The following is a 13,644-nucleotide window of genomic DNA, read 5'->3' on the forward strand; positions in this document are numbered from 1 at the left end:
CTGAAATTTGGTACATGCATAGATGAGTTAATTTCGAACACAATAAAGTTTATTTGAGGAAAATTGATCCCCGGGGTCAAAAGTTATGTCATTTGGAAAAATTGACGATTTTCTGCTCATTTCAGCTCTGCAGCCTTCCGGTTTATCACTGTAAAATTCAAAAAGGTGTAAACAGATGTTGGATTACAGTTGAGATTTGGCACTGGGTTTTCTGAGTAACTAGTATATTGGTCTATATTCCCATGTGGTATTGAATGCCATGCGGTGTAGTGTTAAAGGTTAAATTGAGGCGAAACTTGGTTGATGGTCTGAAATCGGTCAAGCTTTGTTATTAGAGCTAGTAAGACAAAGCCCCTTACTGGAAAATGAAAAAACCGATAAAGTTTGTGTGACTGCCAAGGAGAGGGCATGGGAGCTGCTGTCTATCGAATTTAATGCGGCCGGCATCAGCTGCGAGAGGTCAGTAAAATGCCTGAAAAAAAGATGGCAGAACATGAAGGATCGCTGCAAGGCTGATGCGGCGAAGCTGAAAAAAGAGCAGTTCAAAACCGGAGGAGGGATCATTGAGGTCGATGTTGACCCTCTGAGTGAGGGAGTGGCATGTATGTTTGAATTTGCTATGTGGGGCGGCTCAACATGAAATTTTGCTTTATAGCCGTCGTTCCGGGGCAAATATCGGACCTAAATAATCCCTTCGACGATGATGGAGACAAGTCCTGTGAGTCGTGCGAAATTATCTCATGTGTATAGTGAATAACCGAATACTCTTTCATCATTTCCAGTTGTAGTACTCAATTCCGTCATTGAGGAGGAGGAGGATGCTGGGAACAAAGAAAATATTATGAGCACAAGCTCTTATCAATCAACCAGCTGTAGTCGTCGTGGTGAGAACAATACCAAGGCTGCATAGTGCCAATGGCCAACGAAATTGGCAAAGTCATTTTATTTTCAGACGAGAACATAGGTAAAGGCATTGAAGCAGTGAAGGCGGAATACATGAGGGAAACAATTATTGAAGCGACGTGGATGAAACAGTTGAGGATAAGGGAGGGTAAAATGATGGAGGAAGAAAGTATATTGAGGAAAGAATAGCTGAGATTGAGGATCAAATATTTGAAACTGAAAATCGAGAAATTGGAAAAATCGTAAAAAAAAATTATTAATATTATTAGTAATAAAAGTTCTAGTTCCGAATGTCATGTTCGTTCTTTGCTCACCTAAATGATAGCGTCACGCTCGACTCGTCTTATTCCATACGAGAGAGAAGTCACTAGCACATGTCAGTCTTTTGCGACGACCGTGCAATGAGTGCGCAGGTAGTGCCGATGCGGTGGTGAACGTACTAGAGTCGAAACGATACTGAGAAGATTAGCATGCCCCTGGCGCAAGGGGGAGGGCACGCAAAATTGTGCAGAGTACTAAAGAAGAACCTAAGCGGAGAACATCTGAATCGATCGTGGCTGTCGCAATGGGGTAGGTCGTACTTGGACTTCACATTATGCTGTCTGTAACACGATGCAGGCCTCTTCGAGCGGCCCCTATATTCAAAACCCTGTGGTTCACTGATCTGTACTAATACAAATAATGAGGAAAGGCGACTGTGTAGTATATTGATAAAACAGAATTAACGAAAACAAATAGTAAGAAATGGAGCAAAACCAGTAATTTGTATAGTAATGAGGGGTCTAGTGTGATTTCCTGTCCAGCGATAATGAGGAAGACAATGTGGAATTGAGAACATAATTGTCATACAGGCACCCCCATGTGCAAGTTTACTTGCTTCTATGAACTTATGCGTAATCTCCACTCTGACTCACACTGAAACTGTCCGCGAACCGGACAAAATCCCCTCGCGGGTCGTATGTTTCCCGCCGCCGTCCTAAACTGTGACACAATTTTTTAAGGCAAAGCTCAAAATCTCGCGATGAAGCTCTGCCTTACTGCCCTCCTTGAAGCTGTATCTCCTGCATTAACATGAGGCTCGTTAATAGTTTCTTGAATTCCTCTTCCAGGATCTGATTGCGGGTGATCGCTGCATTGTGCAGACAAGCGATGGCGATGATTATGGTGAGGCTATGGTCCAACCTTGTGCGCAAAGGAATACTCAGCGCCAGAAATCTCCGTTTCAGCACTCCAAAGCAATGCTCAACGCGGGATCTCGTGGAGATGTGCTTCTTATTATATCGCTTTTCCTGTGATGTTGGATTCATTAATGGCGTCATTAAATATGGGAGGCAGGCATAGCCGTTGTCACCGAGAAGGATCCCGTCAATCACGCCTTCCTCGAAATCACCCTTGATTGCACTGTTGTTGAATATGCGCGAGTCGTGAGTGGAGCCGGGCCACCTTGCAACTATGTTCAAGATTTTGCGATCACTGTCACATATAACTTGTTCGTTAATCGACATGTATCCTTTCCTGTTACGGAATATTTCGGCCTCGCTACCTCCTGGTGACATGATAGGTAGGTGAGTGCAATCGATTGCCCCCACTACTCCAGGAAAACCAGCAATTTTGTAGAAGCCTTCCTTGATCTTTTGAACGTCAGCATAAGAATACTGGATGAAGGAAGGCTTCTGAGTGGCGATGGCGTAGGCTACTCTATGAATGCTGCGCTTTGCTGTGCTGCGTGACACACCCATCAAGTCTGCATCCGATTGCTGTATGTGGCCTTTAGCAAAAAAACGTAACGCCATAAGGAATTGGAGCAGTGGGGGCAGACATTGCGGTCGGACAGATAATGACTGTTCATGTTTGATAATCCTGAAAATATCGATCTTTGGAAAAGCGATAGCGCTTGTAAAACTTCTTGTCTGTATATATTTCTAATGGATGGTGAACATCTTTCAAATAATTTTGTGGAGTGTGGTGGTGGTTTCGCTCTTCGAGTATTTCCAGAATTTCAATTGGATCTTCACATTCGTTTAAGTTCATTTTGCAGAATACAGGTGTAGGTACACTATTACTTGCTGAAAGTTTTAATAACAGGATATCGTTAAAAAGTTAGATTGCAGGAGCTTTGATAACCTAGGGTCCACGGATAATATGGATAGTACATGCGACCAGTTGAATGTGAGAATATAGCTGGAATATGAGGTACTGCACTGGAAGTGCATCCTGCATATAAAGCCGGCACTGTGAGAGCCTAGGGTCCTTGGATTGGTACATGTACCAGGAGTTTCGTTGAGAGTTGCACTACGTTCGCCGACAGCTGCTAGCGAAACGTATGCTATGCATACTAGCGGTTCCAAATAACAGTCAACACTGCCCAAGCAAAGCGATATTGCTGATTCCTTATATCTGTGTGTAGCCCACCATACGCTGTGGTGGTGATTTTCGGACGACAGCCTCCTGTTGTCATGGCGAAACCAATCACGCATATCAGATTCGGAGTAAATAAAATCTGGCAACATGATTCTCGAAAATGACGTCTGAAAATCGATACTCAACTAAGTGACAAGAATTGACGCGCACTTAAGTTTGAGTATCGATCAGCACTTAGTTGAGTAGAGAATCGCACTTAAGTGCTGATTTGTTAAGGAGAGGAGTTGGCCTCGGCCCTTTCGCTCATACGTACGGATTCACAGCGCACCCTGTTACGTAATAATTGCTTGTTACTCCACCACCACATAGAATCATTGAATGCAAACATAGCCAGAGACACTAAGGGTCGGGTGCACGGATACCGATTAGCCACTAACTAGTGATTAGTAACGTTAATTTCTGAAATTATACTGCACAGATTGTAATTAAAGTTAATCAAGTGTTAAAATATAATCAACCTCGGCAGCTAGATTAAGGTCCTGATTAGTCTTTGTGGGTATAGCTACTGCTGTATAGTATCGGTAGCTTGCTACCCTCATTGTAGCCCGGAAGCCTGTAGTGCTGGCTATATGCTATGGTGAAAGTGAATGGCTGTCATGATCAAGTGAGAAGTGGGCTATTTTATTTTGTGGGTCGTACATTAGCCAGGATTTCTCCAGAGCGAACCGATGGGAATAAAGCTATTTAACCATTTGCATGGCGCAAATGATGATAATTTGCTTGCCGGAAAATGATGATGGTGTTTAGTACCGGTAAAGTGATAACCATGTCCAGTTTGTCCATCCATGTCTATCAATCATTTGATGTGACATAGATTTTCTCTTCGGGAATCGGTAAATATCGGTAGCCGGTTCTTATCCAGTCTTCGGTGCCTGATAATGTTTGACTTAGGTTTATTTGGTGCTGTTACACTGCTCTATTACTGATGTGAGTAATGATCATGATTCCATTGCTCAGTCTACAGGTTTCTAAAATGGCTGTGAAGCTAGGAGAAAACTATTCAAAGTTAGAAAAACATTTGATAGTAGAATTGGCTGAAAGTTATTCTAAAATTATTGAGAGCAAAGCAACAGATGGCAAGACTAGTAAGCAAAAAGAGAACTGCTGGATTGAAATTGCTGAAAATTTCAACTCTCGGACAACTGGCTGCAAGCGGACACACCGTCAGCTGCAAAACCTGTGGCGTAATTTGAAGCAGAAGACCAAGAAGGATTTTGCGAAACAAAGGCAATGCGCTTTCAAAACCGGAGGAGGACCCCCACCTCCTGAGTTGGACGAGATGTCCAAGAAAATACTTAGTAAGATTCATATTTTATAGTTTAGTTTGTTACTGTACTACAGTGGTTGTATCGAGCCTATAGTTGAGAACAGATATCATGAGTTAATTACAACAGATTATCAATCAAAAAATTCTACAGCTGACAGGTGATGTGAAAGTTTACCTATAACTACGTCCCATAGTAAATTTTTATTCCGGATCGAGCCCAAACAGATCTAGAAAGTGTGGGATGTGCTTTCCAGAGAACGATATCACAAAGTTATATTGCTGTTCATTTCCAGGCATCATTCCGTCACAGATAGAACCACTGCAAAATCCATATGACTTTGATGCAGAGAAAGTACCGGAATTCGGTAATGAGCCCGTTAAACAGGATCAACTTATTGATATATTATTCAGTGGGTATTCAATTCACATATTTGTATGTGATGAGTATTTACATTGATAATTACCAATTGTTTTGCAGCACAAATACCAGATGATGAACCGATAGGTGAGCAGAGGCCTTTTAGTTGCAATTGGAATAGTTACAGCAGACGAAGATACTGCCACATCCTTATGATCTAAGCAGGTTACAGATTCGAAAGCTTCTGACAGGATCTTTGTTTGTTTTAACAGAAAGTGAGACAAACAGATGTGATGTGCCAGAAACATCCAACAATAATTGCAGCAATTTCGGTGTGTGTGCAGCAGAGACATTTCAATTTTAATGAACCTCAGCATTTTCAATCTATCGTTTATTCAGGCAGCATTCTTAGTGATGATAGTGAAAACATCGCGCATGCAGCAGCGTCTACTCCAATTGTGAAGGCGCGGAAAAGGCCGTGGATGGATAATCCTAAACTTGAAGGTTTGTTGCAAATTTTACCTGCACGTAATCAAATGGTTATGGTGCTTTCAACGGTGTTGATAGAATGCCACAGTAGACAAGGATTTTCCCATTGCATGCATATACGTTGTCATACATGATCTTTCATATGTGCCTATTTCAATACAGGCTTGTCCAGTCAGATCCATGCAATGAATGCAAAGGAGCATTCAATGAGGATGGATCTATATCGCTTCCAAATGGAAAATGCTGTACTGCAACGTCGTAATGAAGAGAAGAAGATGGAAATGGCAGAGGAACTATACCGCTTGAAAAAAAAAATATGCCAATGTGTGACTGGTTGACTTTAAAATAGGCCTACCATCCCAAACCTTGCCCAACTTTGCAAATATTTCGACTGCAATTCTTTGTTTATTAACAACTGAAACCCAAATATTTGTTGGCTGGTAATAGGTAGAGAGTTGTTCACAGAATTGAAAACATTGTATATTAACAATCGTATCACAAAATATGACAGCATGAGATAAGAAAGACCGTTTAATGTACCATTCCAGATGGTACGCAAACTCCTGTTGACAAAGCTTATCACGTTCCAATTACGTAAAATGACAGGACACTATTTCGTTGCGTTTGGCTCTACCTGAAATAGTACTAGTACTATCTGGCGTATGCACAAAATCGCTCTCGAGTGTATTTATCACATCAGCAACGTTATCTGAGAGCTGCATAATGTCGCTTAGGTCTTCGTGTCGGCGAATGCACAAGTTGTGGATGCACGCAGTAGCAACAATTATCACGAGCGAGTTATCTAATCTGGTGCGCAGTGGAATCATCAAGCATTGAAACCTTTGCTTCCATACACCAAACGCTCTTTCAATTTTAATGCGGGTAGATATATGGGATCTATTATAACGCCTCTCAGCGACGGATTGAGGATTTGGGAGCGGAGTCATCAGATTTTGCAGCAGTGGGTATCCACTGTCACCAAGAAGCAGTTTGTTCGTTCGTGACAGATACACAGGAAGTGAGCTGGATTCAAATATCCTGCTGTCATGAGTCGATCCTGGCCACCTTGCGACAATGTGCGTGAATTCCATTGTAGAATTGCAAACAACTTGTACATTTACAGAGAAATAACCTTTTCGATTCCTGAATAACTCTGCATTAGGTCCACCAGGTGATCTAATTGGTATATGTGTACCATCTATGAGTCCAATTACCTCGGGAAACTGATGCTCCCTATGAAATGCCATCTGTTCTAAAATGATTTGATGCTGCGTGTTTGGAAAGTTTATAAATTTTCGCTTTCTTTTAGCAATTGCTTTTGACACCTGGTGAACAATTCTGCACACTGACGTCCTATCCATTTGCAGTAAGTCTCCGTCAGTCCTCTGAAAATGTCCTGAAGAATAGAACCGTAGGGTTGCAAGTAGTCGGTAGATGGGAGGAATAGGATGGCTCCTTTTACAGTCGTATTGAAGGTCGTCTTTTATTATCTCCTAGAGTACCATGAAGGAATCCTTGGACACGCGATAACGATGTACAAACTCTCCGCTTGATAGGTGCTCCACTGGATTACTCCGGTCTCTAACGATACGCCTTGGTATACTCCTGTTGTTCAAATTGTAGAGCAGCATGATCGAATCGAGATGATAGTCCATGGTAAAGTGGTTTGATGCCCAATAAACTACCATAAACAGACTACCGTATCGGTACTTTGGTAGGGTGCTGATATAGTAAGCAGAAGCAGCTATGAAATATTCCTGTCAATAATGGCATTAGCGGGCATTAATTTATAATTTAGACAATGAAGATAACCATGTATACGTTTTGGATAATGCACTGAACGGCAGCTATCGTTTATCAAGCAACAAACGCCCGCAACTTAGGCGTAGGATATTTTGAAAGCAGTGCAAAACAACCGTTCCGGTTCGTCAGCTCAGATAAATGCGTCAGTCATGCGTCATTTACGTGGCTAATCATAGATTAATTAATTACTAGTCAATCACTATCCATGCCCTGGAATTTAATCTGCTGCTTAATCAGAAATCAATTAACTAGTGATTAGGCCCTAATCTGATTCGCATCCATGCACCCGACCCTAAATCGCCTGCCTTATCAGCGGTAAATTTAGCGGATAATCTAGTAGTTTAGCGTTAGAATATTCATTGTTCGCACGATTACAGAAAAACACTAGATCTAGTGTTAAAACACTAGCAGTGGCACCGCTAGGCCTATCTACATGTCGCTAGATGTCTCGATAAATTACCCGACATAAGGTGACGCAATCGTGCGTCACAGACAACGCAACTTTGTCGGGGAAAGTTACCCGCTAGCAGGGGAAATCGGGTAACGGAAACGTTCGTCTGGATAGTTTGGTTTTGGTATGTCAATGGCCGTGTAATTGATTGTAAGTCAGTTTTATAATATTATAACTAACTTTTAGCACCTGTTGATGTAATTATATCGGCAAATGGTGATATGCCTATACCGGCAAATGGTGAAAGTACCGTACTGCACGAACGAAATTCTCTGATATGGACCATTCAATTTACCCCCCGATAAAAAAGCAAGCCTTTCTACCAAACACTACTTTAATTTAGGCTCTAAGAATGTTTGCTGTAGCATATTTGTTGACTCAAGAAGTATTTGGTACGAAGTATTTGGTACCTAACGACTACTTTTGCAGATGATACGCGTTCTTATTTGACCTAGTCACTCTCCATAATACGCATACTCTCTTTGCATTGGGTTAATAACTAATTATATACCATCGAATGTAATGCAATGTTGGCGTTCGATGGATAAACCCTTCTAGTACTCAGCTGTCGAGTGTTAATTAATAACAACAAGGCACCGCCCACGATTAATAACAGCAAGGCACCGCCCACATACACAAACACACCCACTATGCATTTACTATACACATGGTCCATGGACACATCAGATCTTGGGATATACATTAATTGATAGACGATAATGTCATATATAAAGTAGACAATGTCGAAAAAAACAATACATTACCTGGTCGGAACAGGAGGCAGAAACAATGATAGCGATTATCCGCGAGCGTCAATTGATTGACGAAATAGACAAAAGGCGGTAGAGGAACCGAAAACTATTCAGCAATGCCTCGGAGTAATTAAAAAGTCGAGGTATTCAGGAGGTGGCAAATAATAGCCCTTTTTCGTTCGTTGCAGTCTTGGTCTTATATACTGTTCTATCATTATAGGACGTCATGTCGCGATAAATGGAAGGCGATGAAAAGAACCTATTATAAGATAAAACAGGCGGTCCACAATTGTGTAATGTTGATACATCACCCTGTATACTAGTCGTTTGTTTTCGTTATTACGTCACGCAGACAAAATATTTCCTTCATTTTGAATTTGATTCACTGCATGACTGACGTTCGCTACTGATGAGATTCAGTCTAAGACAGTGGTTCTCAACCTTTTTTGACACCAGCCCCCCTTGGAGCTCAAACGATTGTTGAATTTCGCAGTTGGTGGCAATTTTTCTTACCTGCTTCCAAATCACATCAATATTACATACACATTCTATCCCACGGCACAGTTTCGGTGTCCGTTATAAATTTTTCAGTGATTCTTTGCAAAATATGGCAAGATGCCGCCACTGGTCGAGTCAATGTTGCAACAAACCTTTACATTGTTGAAATCGTTTAAAAATTTGAAAATGAATTTTACAGCAGGATTTGAACTATAAATTGCATGGTAACCAGCTGATGGACGATATTTCGACTGCGTTTGACAGCATCATTTCGAACATAAAATGTATTTATTGATGATAGTTACATTTGTGCTTTTTTGAATTGGTAAATTGTAATTTTGGAACGTTGATGAAATCACATGGGACGGATCGATTTCATTCTTCACGTTACTTTGTTGAATACTGATGCTGTGTTTACGATCAATTTCTGCCTCTGATGTACATATCAGTTGTTAGAGTTACCCTGTTACAGCAACATCCAACTAGTACTTCCGCCCCGAAATATGCGTCGGAATGGGCGCTAAGCAGCTCACGTGGCCGCATTACTTGAAAATGAATGAATTGCTTGGCTCCCGGCCTCGAACGTGTGGTAAGATAAATGCCGAGAAGCTTAATAGTCAGAGAGTGCGGTTTGTAACTAGTCATATTCAATTCTTTCTACAGGCATTGCAAAGCAGAGTAGATAACTTTCAGAGCCCATCAAGCAAAGATCATAGTGATGATGATGGTGACGCATCTTCTTGATGAGGCGACCCTGTCAACGCCGACTGTTGTATGCGTGCTGGATGACTCCGTTTCGGATGAAGAAAGAGTAGAAAGAAGAGGAAAGCGGAAAAGGCATAGCGGTATAGATCTCCCTAATATTCGGTTTATTGCTTTGGCGTAAGATAATCATATATAATCCTTCGATTTCAGATATTGATGACGTGGTGCAGGCAATACGAGAGGAAGGGGAGAAAGACCGCGAACTCCTCAAAGAAATGTTCGAATAATTCTTTTACAACTGTTAGAATTCAGTTTCTTAATATTTTGAGTAAACCAAAATGTTACGAAACATAGAACAGCAAAGAAAAATCTTATAGGAGTAGTTAATATCGCTCAGAATGGCGAAGTGGATAGTTGTTTTCAAGAAAACGGACAATAGCTTCACGGATTTCACTGCCTTCCGTCGAAACCGTGCTAACATCGTCATTGTCAGTATGTTGAGCTTGCGGAGCACTTACAGGTGGTTGTGCATGCTCACATTGTGCAACAACTTCTTTGGCAGTCTCGCATATATTGTGCAATACACAGCATGCGGCAATGATGTCAGTAACCATCACGACGCTTGTGTCGATCTTTTTTGCAAGAATCCTCCACTGTTCTTTGAATCGCGCGAATGAGTTTTTCACAATAATGCGGACTGAGCTACGCTAAAAATTGAAAGACTCGTATCTTGGCTGAAGAGCAAAGCCGACATATGGTTTCATGAGCCGTTTACCCAGCGCGTATGATCGATCACCAACAAAACCGGAGGAATATCGAACCCTTCAATCCTCTTTGAATTCTTAAAATTTGATATTTCCTAATTATCCTCGCACTACTCAAATGACATCCCGAAGGTTATCTTCACCTGAGGAAGTAGGTGCGAGTATCGCCACAAGTTGGAAGCTCGCAGAACTGTGGCATCGTGACATGACCCTGGCATTTTGACACTTATATCCCTGAAACTGAGAGAGAAGATTGGAATTGATCCATAGTCCAAAAATTAAACCATATTCCGCTACGCGCCGTACCAGTACTTGTCGTCCACAACTGCTTGAAGTATTATAGACTCCCAACCTTTCCTGTTGGTATAATCCTTTCTGCCAATATAGCTGGAGCTGTGACTGGTATGTGCGAGCCATCAATGCAACCAAATACCTAAGTTGATGTAGGCCTATTTGTCAACCGGGCAGATTAGAACAGTCAACACTCAAAGTAAAGTATTGGTATAACCTGTGGAAAATGATGAGTCTCAAATATTCGTCGACTTATATTTTCTTCCTCTTCCCTTGATGGCATACAAATAAATTTCGATGCTTTTGCTGAAGCTGCTTCGCAAAATCTGCAATCAATATAGTAAGGTTGCAGTATTGCTCTCGTAGCACCAGCAGGTATTGCAATAGTCGATTTAAACCTTTTCACAAAGTTGTGGACGGCGCTGTCACTTCAGCCGAATAAATGACCAACTGTTCTGTATTCTGCTGTAGAACCTACGCCGAATAAATGACCAACTGTTCTGTATTCTGCTGTAGAACCCAACTTGAATATCACTATTGCAATTCTTTTTGACGTGTCGACTGGCTTCCGTACAGAATCTTCACCTGTGAAAGCAAAAAACGACTACGCACCCTGAATATAGGTTCCATACGTGGCTTTATATCGTCATGAAATTCGTCCACGACTGATTCAAATGTCACTCGCCTCATTCGGAAGCTGTTCATCCAATCGTCGTCGTTGTTTTCACACATGAACCGCCTCCAAAAATCATCGTACCTTAACAAACATTTGTGTTTGAAGTGAATCAATTATTTCGTTATGTCGATTATGATGATTTAGGCTGATGGAGCTGTGGTAAACTGACCTAGATTTCATCCACAATTGTGTGGGAAGACGGCTGTCTCGCTCTCGATTCTCTCGCTGAAGTACTGAACAGATCTTGAGGTCCACAGAATGTCCTGATCATCTTTACACATGTACTTTGTACCTCCTGGCTTGGAAGAAAATAATGAATTTCTTGCTGTCTGTGAAAACAGTTTTAGAATCCACTCTCAGATAAAGGTGTGTTCACAGAAAGCACAGTCCCGCTGATTACCTTCAAAAGGTGACTGGTGTCTGAGCATATCAGAATAGGTTCATCGGATCGGGTTGGTTGAGGTGCATAGAAATTTTGATAATTAGGGGTCGAAACAGCTCCGTGAATAATCGAGAAGAAATTACGATTGGTTGATACACCATCAGCCACAACTGCATGGATCTGAACATTCCATTCCTCACATACCGTGACAGCTTCCATGAACAAGAACATGGACGCAAGTGTGAATGCCTTTGTTGTTGTAATTGGCCACCATGAAAATGGGATGGAAAAAAAGTTTTCGATCAAATGACCGCAGATAAAACACTAAAAAGACAGATTCAGAAAAAAGTATTAACATGGTAAGCTAGTCCATAAATTTATTAATGGTGCTCCTCACTGCAAATATGAGTTCCAGTTTGATCCGGTGTATGACGGTTAGGGTGGAGTGAAAATGACTTTTTTTTTCAAATTAAAAAAGGCCTTCCTCAACCCTGACAAATGACCTAAAACTTCAATTAAGGGTGTTGCCCCCATTTTCCAGCCGGCAACCCCCCAATTTCTGCGCTTAGGGGGGTAAAATGGCCAATCTCGGCAACCGCTGGTCGTAGAGTCATGATATATAGCTCAAAATCTGCGGAAGCATCATGTTTCTATCTGTCTTCTGAAGAAAGTTTTCTCTATTGTGAACACAAAATGAGTTATAGCCAAAAAACTATATATACGCACATTTTTGTTGAAATTCAGCATTTATTCTGATGAATTGTGATCTGTCATTAGTTTTTTTTTTTAAAAATAAAGTAACACACTGGCAATACCGAATATTGGGCCCATATTACAAATATATTCACAACACAGTCCTTTTAAAATCGGTTCAAAACATCATAATGAAACATTCACATTGAACGTCTTATATTAAAAATGCATTCTTTTGTCAAGTTTTTTCATCAGTTTACGAGACTTAATTTTTCGGCGAATGAGGCCATCTCGTCTTTGAAATCCCGAAACTAGTGCTGATGCTTCTGTTACGAGCTTTACATGTCGTTCCACTGTTTGATTGTGGCATGGATGAAACAAAATCAGAGGCTTCTCGCGGCATTCTTCTAACTCTGCATCAGTTAAGTGCTCAATCGTTGGAGGAAGTTGTTGATAAGGTTCAATACCAACCAATTCGTGGTATGCCTTGGCTTTGGGACACAGAATAAACGAATAGGGGACACAGAATAAACGAATAGGACCCCAGTTTAATTGGTTGGAACCGCTATGACTCTCAATGTCCAGGAGTGGATTTTATTCAGCGGCATGTTTTCAAATCGCCAGCACCTTGGTCACACCCAATTGAAAAAAACTACGTGGAAGTGTATCTTGTTGGCCAGTTACTCAATTCAAAAAGCTCTCGCCACCACTTATGGCCTTTCAAAAGCTCCCATAGGAAATTGTTAGTGACTTAAGTAAGGACCAGTTATATGGTTATAAATGTGCTGGGCAATTATTCAAGGAAATGCTGATGATGATCTGGCTTACTTGGAGGTTGTACCACCGGTTGCGCATTCAAGATGGCTAACTTTAGGATGCAGTGCAGAGTTTTACGGTATTATGTAACAGTTAATGAACCGCCTTTAAACCTGGAGATTCTGGTTTGTTTTTGCCTTGAAGTATATTTTCCGACTTGGTTTGAGATCAAGGTAAAAAAAACATATATAACACATGGACCCAGAAACATCTTCAACTTGATTAAACAGGTTTTGAATTTCTCTGACCGAAACGTTCGAAAAATTGCTTCGAATGTGGTGATAAGAAACGGTTATTCCGCACACCCCGAAAATATTATGATTGCAATGCTGGTAGATGATAATGAAGACATACGAAATAAGGCTGTGACCAAGG

At 41.2% G+C, this 13,644-nt stretch overlaps 2 protein-coding genes and 1 long non-coding RNA gene across 5 annotated transcripts in view; all 3 read left to right on the forward strand.

Moving 5' to 3' along the window:
• The window catches only part of LOC145434839 (uncharacterized), a 249,143-nt gene that overhangs the window by 10,075 nt on the left and 225,424 nt on the right, over positions 1-13,644 (forward strand). The window lies entirely within an intron of this gene.
• Positions 481-750, forward strand: LOC145434878 (uncharacterized). The gene is made up of 2 exons (XR_013913603.1): positions 481-602; positions 656-750. It is a non-coding gene; the product is annotated as an uncharacterized LOC145434878 (long non-coding RNA).
• LOC145434862 (myb/SANT-like DNA-binding domain-containing protein 3) lies at positions 3,973-5,867 on the forward strand. 2 transcript variants are annotated; one of them, XR_013913596.1, is made up of 3 exons: positions 3,973-4,622; positions 4,885-5,453; positions 5,601-5,867. XR_013913596.1 is itself a non-coding variant. In XM_080312106.1 (2 exons), exons 1-2 carry the CDS (start codon positions 4,259-4,261, stop codon positions 5,046-5,048), a joined length of 528 nt encoding a protein of 175 aa, XP_080168232.1. In that variant the 5' UTR covers positions 3,973-4,258; the 3' UTR covers positions 5,049-5,867. The 2 variants fall into 2 exon arrangements, 1 of the variants encoding a protein (XP_080168232.1); XM_080312106.1 differs by having other exon boundaries at positions 4,885-5,867.

The sequence above is a fragment of the Botryllus schlosseri genome, chromosome 3 (assembly GCF_051294905.1).
Source record: "Botryllus schlosseri isolate E-star chromosome 3, Bs_hap1, whole genome shotgun sequence".
NCBI classification, from domain to species: Eukaryota; Metazoa; Chordata; class Ascidiacea; order Stolidobranchia; family Styelidae; genus Botryllus; species Botryllus schlosseri.

Bases quoted from the DNA above. Each gene is read 5' to 3' on its own strand.
- LOC145434862 (XM_080312106.1), top strand. From the start codon at position 4,259: ATGATCATGATTCCATTGCTCAGTCTACAGGTTTCTAAAATGGCTGTG. The intron at 4,623-4,884 runs GTAAGATTCATA...GTTCATTTCCAG, and splicing joins GATGTCCAAGAAAATACTTA to GCATCATTCCGTCACAGATA.